This window comes from Ictidomys tridecemlineatus, chromosome 4, assembly GCF_052094955.1.
Source record: "Ictidomys tridecemlineatus isolate mIctTri1 chromosome 4, mIctTri1.hap1, whole genome shotgun sequence".
In the NCBI taxonomy this organism is placed as follows: domain Eukaryota; kingdom Metazoa; phylum Chordata; class Mammalia; order Rodentia; family Sciuridae; genus Ictidomys; species Ictidomys tridecemlineatus.
The window spans coordinates 187767616-187778551 of NC_135480.1; the positions used below are offsets into that span (position 1 = coordinate 187767616).

Consider the following 10936-nt stretch of genomic DNA (forward strand, 5'->3'; position numbering starts at 1 on the left):
TTTTAAAAAGGGTAGAATTAATATTTTATTGTCATTTATAATCAGATGGCAATTGGGTATATAGCTTCCATACTTCATACTTTTTGTAAATTAAAAAAATTACAAGTTTTAAACAGCTGACGGCTGGTTACATTTTTCAGAAAACACGATTAGACAAATTCATTGATGGTGGCTTCGAGCTTTTCCTTATTAGCTCCAGAAAACTCACCCACCTGTGAAGGGAATATTGAATTGACGTTAGATGTGGCGTTACATCTCTACTTTGTACATATGATCACAGAATGAGGGAAGGATGGGGGAAGAAAAAGAAGCTTATTTAAATAAACTTCAATGAATAACAGTTCTTTTAAATTAAAAAGTCGAAAACAACAAAAAGAACAATCTTCAAAGTCAAAAGGCTCAAGTACAAGTTTCTAGCAGAACTACCTCTTAACAATGATGAACGGCCTGTTGATGTTTAAGAAATCCTACATACTTTATGATATAAATATAAAGCACCAATCACAGAGATTTAGAGTCTAGTTCTATCAAAGATCAGTTATCAGTTAGGTATCACATTATGTGAGTCAATGAAAAATGGCCTATTGGATACTCTTGAATGAAGAAATTAGTGATATGCTTCACCCTAAGAAGGGAAAGTCACTTCCATCGTTTCATTCATACCACAAGCCCTCCTTTTGTCCTGCGAGTCTTCTTAAAGGTCAGATGTACATACCTTTTGACCCTTCTTAAAAAACTGGAAGGTAGGCATGCATTTGACTTCACAATCTGCAGCAACGTCCTAGGGGGGAAGGGCAGGTAGCAGGGGAGAAGATTAAAACAAGACTGAGGATTGAGCATTGATGAAACAGTCCCAAATCAGATTCCTTCTCATTATACACTCCATGTCTCTGCATTAAGACAATTTTAGCGATTGTCATGAATGCAATGGCAGCACAAAAGCCAAACTGGTTCTTCTTCAGAATTAGCAGTTCTTGCTTCTTATTTAGTCTCTCTAGTCTTATTATGGGGTTCCTACTTATGAATATACATACCTGTGCTAACTGATTCAATTTTCTCATCAACTCTAGAATTGCTGAAATAGGATGCTTATTTTAAAGCCTCCAGTTTATTATAAACTATTTTCCAGGGAACTTCTATCAGTTTACCAGTATTTACCTTGACTTTTGCCAGCTAGCTTAAGACCCTGCTTTAACCAGATCCTCTGGCCCTAATCTACCCCATCCTTTGAAAGCACAGGATTTATAGATTTTTGCATCAATCAAATATTTACTGATATTTAATGGCTATCATTTCTTCATGTTCAATATTTCCTACGATTTTTATTTTTGTATTTCTTCTAGATTTATTTGAAAATAAATAATGATACAACATTTTAATTCTATGATTAATTACTAATATGTGGCTACATAGACTTGGTTCTATTTTTGGGGGGCTTTCTAGTTTTTTCCTATGGATCAATGTACTGTGGTTACAGGATCACAATGTTTTAATTAATGCAGTTAATATATATGCTGTATTTATGAAGCTGAGGCTAACTTGTCTCCCTGGTTTGTTTTGTAAAAAAAAAAACTTCCTAGAATTTTCTTAGCAATACTGTTTCAGGACATCATGATCTGTTTTTGTTGAACGTGGGTTAAAGTTAGATAAATTTGGGAGTACTGATATTTTAATAATGTTGAATCAATGTCCATGAACACGGCATTATCATCTACTAAAATTATTTTATGGATCCCAGTAAAGTTTGATAGTCCTATTAACTATACCGAGTCTTTATTGTCTATTGCTAATGTCTTATTTTAAATTTATTTTTGTTGTCCAGTGTTTGTTTTTGCAGTACTGGGGACCCAGGGTCTCATGCTTGCTAAGCAAATGCTCTACCATTGAGCCACACACACCCCAGTCCTGCGTCTTTTTTTGTACTGGAGATTGAACCCAGAGGTGCTGTATTACTGAAATCATCCCCAGCCATTTTTAAATTTTATTTAGTTACATGAGACAGATTCTCACTAAGTTGCCCAGCTCCAGCATCACTTTTTTATTTTATAGACTACTTGGCTATCCTTATAGTGATTGGAAAGGCATGCACACTATAGAAAAATTTTCCTTTGAGCTTTTAAAAAATTCTTAATCCTAAGTTGTGTTTTTTTTTTTTTTTTTCCTTTTTAAAAACACCACTCCTTTCTTTAAAAACAGAAACCTGGCCTGGTTCCAATACCACCGTGTTGGAATTTGACAATCTGATAAATGCAACTTTCCACCAGCTGCCCCTGTAGTCAGTACTAAAGTCTGACTACCTGGCAACCATCAACCCATTGTCCTGTTATGGTTTTGCCCAATCTTAGATTTTTATTAGTAAACAGAATAGGACTCTGCTTAACCTTATGAAATTTAATTTCACTGGTTTCTAGGCTAACACCACCTCTATCCTTATCTCATTGCTGACTCTTGTTCCAACCCAAATCAAAACACATGGCATTCCAAAAGGTTGCAAAATATTCAGGTCTAAGCTACTTTGTTTCTTGTTTAATTTACAAAATAAGTATCACACCCTGTTGGCTGTCAAAGAAACAGGATCTATTCAAAGGGGGTAGTCCTCATATCTTTTTGTGAACATAAAATTATTTTCCTTGTGTATCACTTTACACATCCAAGTCAGTCTTCTAACTGTCCGTTTGCACCTGTTGTATCTACAAGATAATTTCTTCTTAAGAGTTTAGGGAACTATAAAAACCCCTGTGCTGCTCAATTTTTAGAATAGTGAAGCAAAATTAAAAGGCCCCAATTTGTCAGAGGGTCATTTCAAGTTTTGAATGATACTTTCAGGGTGATGGCAAGTGTGCCCCAAGCAGACATGAAGGAGGAAGGACTTCATGGGAAGTCCCCACCTGTTCTACGCATCCTACTTCCCAAAGGTTCAAGATGGAGGCAGGAAGAGCGCCTGTCTTTGGTAAAGTCTAGGGTGCTGCTCTGCTCATACATTATATGTCAGTCCACATGCTGCAGTCCTCTCACCTATACAATGGTGAGTCACTGTGAGCATTTTATGACAATGCATGTGAAGGACCTACCATGGCATCTGGCACATATTATTACTTTCTAATAAAAATTATGTTTTTATGTGATAGAGTCATTAGCATTCAGTTTATGTAGTCCAGTGCCAATTACTCCTGGCTAAAGTGACCATATAGGAAAAAAATGACTAAAAAAAAAAAAAATTAAATGGGGAATAAGAATCCTCCCCCCACCTATAAACATGAGCAATTATGCTAACCCCCCCACACACACACAAAAAAATTCTGCAATACATCTAGAGCAAAAACTGTACTGAACCATAACATATATTCATTCATTCATTTATTCTATATCTGGTCCCAAAACAGCCTGTTCACAGACAGAGATTGGTACAGTTGAGCATCCGTTATCCAAAATGCTTGGGACCAGAAATGTTTCAGGTATCAGCTTTTTGAACTTTGAAATATTTGCATAGATTTTAGAGTCAGAAGTGGGAAATAAAGCAAGCAAGTCTGGGTGGAGGATCCATCCCGTATCGCTACCATAAATGCAAAATGAAAGATAAATCAGGAGGACACCTAGGAAGGGAAAAAATGTAGTCCAGGGAACAAAACGGGGTAACTGGAGAAGAGTTCATGGAGAAAAGGGGAAGCCTGTGACTGGGGCAGGTGATCTGCTGTAGACAGACAGCCGAGGCTCCAAGAAGGTGAGAGATGAGCTTGAAGCAGAAGCTGGTGAACCAGGATGAGAACCTAGGTCTAGCACCTTTGTTGCTACATCACACCCTCCCAACTCCACCTGCCTAAAATGCTCCCACATCTGGTAAAGATGTCCAAAGGTGCTGCATCCTGAACAGGCTTTCCAAGTTCAGTGTACCATGTGAGCAGAGAGGGCCATGTGCTAAGACCTCCATCTGTATCCACCACAAGGCAGCATCCTCTAAAGTGTGATGGAAAGACAGGGGAGTCAGATGACCTCACTTTCAATCTGACCTCTGTCACATACTCTTTTCAACTCCAAAGACAACCTCTCTGTGTGTTTCTTCATTTGTAAAATGGGGATGACATCAGCACAAAGATCTAAATGAATTAATACTTATAAAGCCTACGGATTTAATTATTGTAGTCAATTTCTATTTATTGAGCATTACAGAATGGCAGGTAGAATGTAGGGTTTTAGAAAGTGGGTGAGTGATATGATTCAGAAGCCTTGATCATACACCTTATCTGTTTTTATGTTTACTTTAGGATACGATGCACTTAGCTCCTGATATCTAGGATTAAGCCCATAATCATCACCATCACCTATTCTGAAATACAATATTTTAGATAGAATTACAGTTCTACCATTGCTTGATATTTTTTTTTAATGCTATACAGAGAAAAAGGCCAACATGAAAAGCTCAGTAGTATCTTGAATTTCAGCTACGTACCTGACAGTCGTCCACGTCTACTTCAAGGAACAACACATTGGAATATTTTTCAGAGAGGGACTGGAAAATTTAAAATGCAAAATCCAAAAAAATTTAGAACTGGATAATGGCAATTGATATACTCAACCTTCTTTTGGAAAGTTAACGAAAGTAGAGACTAATTAAAGATCTAAAAATTTAGCTTAAGAACCAGGTCGGCATAAATAAAATACATTTTGATTTTCCTCATGTAAAATAATCTGGCACACTCAACTTTGAGCCAAATTGGGCCCATGTTTCAACTTGAAAAAAAAGCTAAACAATTTCAGATAAACAAAATTAACTTCTGAGAGTTGTCTACAACAGGCTACGTGCATTGAACCTATATTATTTAAGTTATTATTTTTTGCTGCTACTTTTAGACTATTGATCCAGCAAAACAAAAACTACCACCCCCAAACACCTCTTCTAGCTTGATGACTTCTGACCCCAAAATACCAAGGGCTCATACTCACATGAAAGAAAGGCTTGATCATTTTGCAAGGGCCGCACCACGTGGCAGAGAAGTCAACTACTACAAGCTTGTCTCCTGCAGAGTTCAAGGCTTCCTGAAAAGCTTCCTACAAAGGGTGGTAGAAAAACAGGCTGAATAGTTTCATTTCCAAAAGTTCTGGAGACCTGATGACACAAGGACAACTCAGAGGTCCTGCTTTCAGCAAATTCCAATAAGTCAAAGAAACCGGGTATGAAGGAATCCTACACCAGCCTTACTGTCACTTGAGAAGATGAAACAAGATACAATGCATAGAGTTCCTGATACTTATGCCTTCACTTTATTTTTTGTTGTTGTTGTTGTTTAATAAAGTATCGTGAACTGGCTAACTTATATTCAAACTAAGTAAATGAAAGGAAAATTAAAAAATAACATTTTTACGCACAATGTTACCATATCAAATCTAGGTATCTGGTAGACAGTCACTAAATTCTTATGGACTGACAGAGAGTCACAGCAATTGAAGAGGTCACAAGGACACAGATTTTTTTTATTGATTTATTTTTAATATATGATAGTGGGATGCATCGCAATTCATATTATACATATAGAGCACAACTTTCATATCTCTGATTGTATATAAAGTATATTCACACCAATTCGTGTCTTCATACATGTACTTTGGATAATGATGTTCATCACATGCCACCATCATTTCTAATCCCCTGCCCCCTCCTTCCCTTCCCACCCCTTTGCCTATCCAGAGTTTGTCTGTTCCTCCCATGCTCTCCCTCTCTACTCCACTATGAATCAGTCTCCTTATATCAGAGAAAACATTTGGCATTTTTTTTTGGGGGGACTGGCTAACTTAACTTAGCATTATCTTCTCCAACTCCATCTATTTACCTGAAAATGCTACGACTTTATTCTCTTATATTGCTGAGTAATATTCTATTGTGTATATAAGCCACATTTAAAAAAAATATTTATTTCTTAGTTTTCGGTGGACATAACTACTGAAGGGCATCTAGGTTGGTTTCACAGTTTAACTATTGTGAATTGTGTTGCTATAAACATTGATGTGGCTGTGTCCCTGTAGTATGCTGTTATTAAGTCCTTTGGGTACAGACTGAGGAGAGGGACAGTTGGGTCAAATGGTGGTTCCATTCCCAATTTTCCAAGAAATTTCCATACTGCTTTCCATATTGGCTGCACCAATTTGCAGTCCCACCAGCAATATACTAGTGTGCCTTTTCTCCCGACATCCTCGCCAACACTTATTGTTGTTTGTCTTCATAATAGCTACCACTGTGACAGGAGATGAAATCTTAGATTAGTTTTGATTTGCTTTTCTCTAATTGCTAGAGTTGACGAACATTTTTTCATATATTTGTTGACTGATTGCATATCATCATCTGAGAAGTGTCTGTTCATGTCCTTGGTCCATTTATTGATTGGGTTATTTGTTTTTTTTGGCGTTTAGCCTTTTGAGTTCTTTATACACCCTAGAGATTAGTACTCATCTGAAGTGTGAGGAGTAAAAATTTGCTCCCAAGATGTAGGCTTTCTAGTCACCTCACAGATTGTTTCTTTTCTGAGAAGAAGCTAAGAAGCTTTTTAGTTTGAATCCATCCTATTTATTGATTCTTATTGAGGAAGTTGGGGCCTGATCCCACATGATGGAGATAAGGGCCTACTTTTTCTTCTATTAAGCACAGGATCTCTGGTGTAATTCCTAGGTCCTTGATATACTTTGAGTTGAGTTTTGTGCATGGTGAGAGATAGGGGTTTAATTTCATTTTGTTGCATATGGATTTCCAGTTTTTCCAGCACCATTTGTTGAAGAGACTATATTTTCTCAAATGTATGTTTCTAGCACCTTTGTCTAATATAAGATAATCGTAATTTTGTGGGTTAGTCTCTAAAGGACACAGATTTTAACAATTGAAAATTCACAAGCTACTCCAAAAGAAAAGCTAAGATTTCTGATGAATTTGTCTATGAAAGAATATGCAAAAAGCTAAAAATAAACAAACACCCCTGAAAACTGACCCCCTAACAGTCATTTTCTGTTGGATATTTTCTTGTTTGTGCGCACATGCATGCATGCATATTGGGTTTCCAGAGCTGAGATGACATTGCACATCAACCTTTGATTTTTGCCCTTTAGTTCAAAATAATACCCTCATCATTGCTCATGAAAGAAAATCAGTTTTAGTTCCTCATGAAGAAAATTTTCTGTAGATATTATTTTGCATAAAGAATACATATTAAGGGGCTGGGGTTGTGGCTCAGCGGTAAAGGGTTCACCTAGCACGTGCGAGGCCCTGGGTTCGATCCTGAACACCACATACAAATAAATAAAATAAAGGTATCGTGTCCAACTACAACTAAAAAAATAAACATTAAAAAACTCCCAGCAGTAATGATGAAGAGATCGTTTACCACCACCTCCCTGAATTATTTACCAATGGTCTTGATACTGTAACCCTAAGAACCTAACATTCTAGTTACAAGGGACTCATTTTAACAATAGTCAGTGTTGACCAAAACCCAAAACTGGGGCAAGGAAGATAAATCAAAGCACAAACCTCTGTATCTGAAATCTAGATGTTCTTCATTTTGCTGGTCAAACTGGGTTTAATAAAAAATTAATAACACTCCCTTCCCCCACAAGAATTATATTAGATCTGGTTCAATAAAGAAGGAAAGTAAATGAATAAAACACTGTAAGGTAAAAACACACACCCAAAACAAAAGCCTAATGTGGGTTCCTATAAACTACAGTTATTTTCCTAGATTTTAAATTTCTACCTCATGTTTTTGGAATGGTGTGCTTCAGTAACTTTTTCAGTTACGCAGGCCCATCTACCCGACTTTTGGATGTGGAGAGATCTGGGCATGTGGGGTGGGGGATAGGGATGCAGCAGAGAGTAGAAGAAAGAAATCATTTTTCCAAGCCACTACTGATTGTTCCAGATAAAATTACTTCAGAGACTTCCCTAGGATGATTTTCAGGTCTAACAAGGTTTCTTTTTGGGGCAATGATTTTGTTCACTATACCACATCCATACATGCACACAACACAATCTGATCAACTCATTCTTTTTTTTTTTTTAAAATGTTTTAAAGTTGTAGATGGACACAACACCTTTATTTTGTTTATTTACTTGTATGTGTCGCTGAGGATTGAACCCCATGCCTCACACATGCTAGGAAAAATGCTCTACCAACTGAGCTACAATCCCAGCTCTGATCAACTCATTCTTTACTGTATTTTAAATATCCTCAAGGATATCCCCAAACAGTTCTGAATACAATTCAAGCAAAACTACCTAAAATTCTGACAAGAGCTTCTGGCTTAAGTGAACATAAGCTACAGAGCCAGGTATATGTAGATTTCTCATTAAGATGCTCTTCTGACCTAACTTTGCATAAAATAGATTCAGCTTGAAAATTATTCAAGATTACCTTATGAAAAAGCAAATCACAAATTTTAGCTCCCAGAAACTAACAATCATGATTGATAAATGTTCCCATCACTGACACAAATAACCTGGAAACAAAACATACGGTACATAAAACAAAAGTAGAGTCTAACACCTCTTTTCCAAAACACATTCAATTCCAAAAGTGATAAGCATGAGAAGTTTGAAAAGCATTTAATGAAGTGCTTTATGTGTAGGAGTTCAAGAAATGGTAGTTGTCATTTTTAAAAAAGAAAAAAATTGTGGGTAAACTACAACTTCTGATTTCTTCTTCCTCATTGCATCTACGGCCCATTATTGTACTCATGTCTGGAACAGGCCCCATACTACCTACACAGTGCCTCAGAAACAGTTGCTCTGGAAGGCCAATGGTACCGACTTTAACACACCAGGATGAAAAAATTTAGAGTTGGGTATGGTGGTACATACATTACCTGTAATCTCAGTGACTCAAGAAGCTGAGGCAGGAGGATTGAAAGTTTGAGGACAGCCACAGCAACTTAGTGAGGCTCTAAGCAACTGAGCAAGATCCTGTCTCAAAATACTCAAAAAAAGGACTGAGGGTGTAGCTCAGTGGGTAAGTATCCCTGGTTCCAATCCTGTGTACCAAGATAAATAAGTTGTTTAAAAAAACAAAAACAAAACCCTGATTGCCATGCCCTTGAACTCAAGCTGTGGTGTTTTCTTAAGTAACAAATGTCTTGTCACCTTTGTACACCTTTCTTAACTAGACAGAGAGGAGGGTCATAGCTACCATGGTTACAACAGGGAAGGTCAGAGCAGGTATTCCCCAGGAACCAAAAGCAACTTCCTGTTCCTAGTTGGGTGGGTTTGTAAGCAAACTAACCCAGGCCACTCCAAGGTCTTCTGGCTCCATGAGTTCCACCAGCTTGGTTATACTGAGGTTGCCAGATGCTTAAGAACAAACTCTGCCTTCCCTTCCTTTCCCAGGCACAGGCTGTGTTACACAGATATTGAAAAATGTATATGGAACAAAATGCACTATTAAGGATCTCTTATCTACAAATGGGGGGAGGGTTGCTGTTTTTTAAAAAACAAGGATTATGATAATTAAAAAAAATTAAAGACAAGATGACAAACAATTACCAAAGGAAGCTGAGACCATCACACACATTGCACGTAACAACTTCTGTTTCTGAGGCCCATCTGCACCAAACAGGTACTCGGAGCGCCAAGATTGCCTTCCTTTGCCTTCCCAGGGTGCGCGGGTGTGGAGAGAGTACCTCAGGGTAAATGATCTGCCATCTATCAAACTTCTCCCACTCACTTTCTGTCTCTCCTTTTAACAAACAGTTCCGATTGGCTACAGTACAGACATTATATGTCAGGCTCTGGGTTTTCCAATCAGGAGGATATTCAGCTCGCAATAACTTTCGAATACCGGAACACTTTTTCCCTTGGGCATGTTTAAAAGGACAGTACCACTAGCTCGAACCCGAAGGCCGATGAGCTTACAGCCGGACGCAGCTACTCCAGGTTCCGGCAAAACCTGAAGGTGGGCGAACCACTGATGGGTAGGGCAATCGAGGCCCCCGGGCCCAGCCTTGGGGACTGAGTCATTCCAAAGCCAGCGCTGCCGGAAACACGCCCTGCGCCGCAGGAGGAGGAGTCCCGCGGGCGCGGCCTGGACCTCACTTCCTTGGAGCCACCTGGGGCACGCTCCTGAGGGTCTCCAGCAGGGATCGGTCTGCCCACTTTGTGTGGAAGAGGAACGCGTCCTGCTTGGGGCCGGACACTGATGTAACAGATGGGGTCTCTGGCCTAGACCTGCTTTCAAGGGGGCTCACCGCACCCCACGAGGGTGGATTACACTGCATACGGAGAGCGTGGTGACCAGCGACCTCGCGCCTTCTCCAATGGCCCCTCCGTCTCCTTGCCTGGATCCGTATCTGGATGCAGATAGGGGCTAAGGGCGGACCCTGTCCATCCCCTCTCCTTCCTCCAATCGGGGTTTTCAGGGTTTGCGGGTGCAAGAGGTGCAGTATGGGTACCCCCAGGCGCTGCACGCGTGTTACCTCCACAGTGCCCAGGGTACAGACCGGGCTGGGCACCCCAATCCCGCCCTCCAGGGGGCCTTCGCCCCTCTCCTCCCCTCCCCCAAGGCATGTTCGGCAATCTCCGGCGCGCCTAGGGCCCGGCTGCTCTCAGTCTCAGGCCGAGCCACCGCGTCCCCTTTCCCCAAGGATGCGGAGAGGCGGCCTCCCCACCTCCCAGCGCAGCGCCTTCCCCAGCCACAGAGGCTGCGCTTGCGTGCTGGCCTTTCCCGGGCGCACGTACCTTGCTTTCGATCTGTTTCACCATTTTGGCTGTTGGGGGAATCTGACAAGAGACGGCTGCAAACGATGTAAACGAATGCAAGGCGCCGGACAGAGCTGGGAGGCGAGCGCGCAGCCCGCCTTCGCTTTATAGCGACAGGGCGGGGCGCCGCGGGGCGGAGCGCGCGCGCGCGTCTTGCGTGTAGCGGGGGCGCGCCCGCTTTGGCCTCCCGCGCTCGCCAAGGCTCTGCGG

General features: G+C 40.3%; 1 protein-coding gene across 1 annotated transcript; it reads right to left on the reverse strand.

The window, feature by feature from the left end:
• Window positions 1-10869, reverse strand: Txn (thioredoxin). Its single transcript, XM_005329722.5, has 5 exons — window positions 10706-10869; window positions 4942-5046; window positions 4448-4507; window positions 716-781; window positions 1-212 (listed from the first exon to the last, which is right to left on the reverse strand). The coding sequence occupies exons 1-5, from the start codon at window positions 10727-10729 to the stop codon at window positions 150-152; spliced, it is 318 nt and encodes a 105-aa protein (XP_005329779.1). The 5' UTR covers window positions 10730-10869; the 3' UTR covers window positions 1-149.
• Between the last annotated feature and the right edge of the window lie 67 nt (window positions 10870-10936).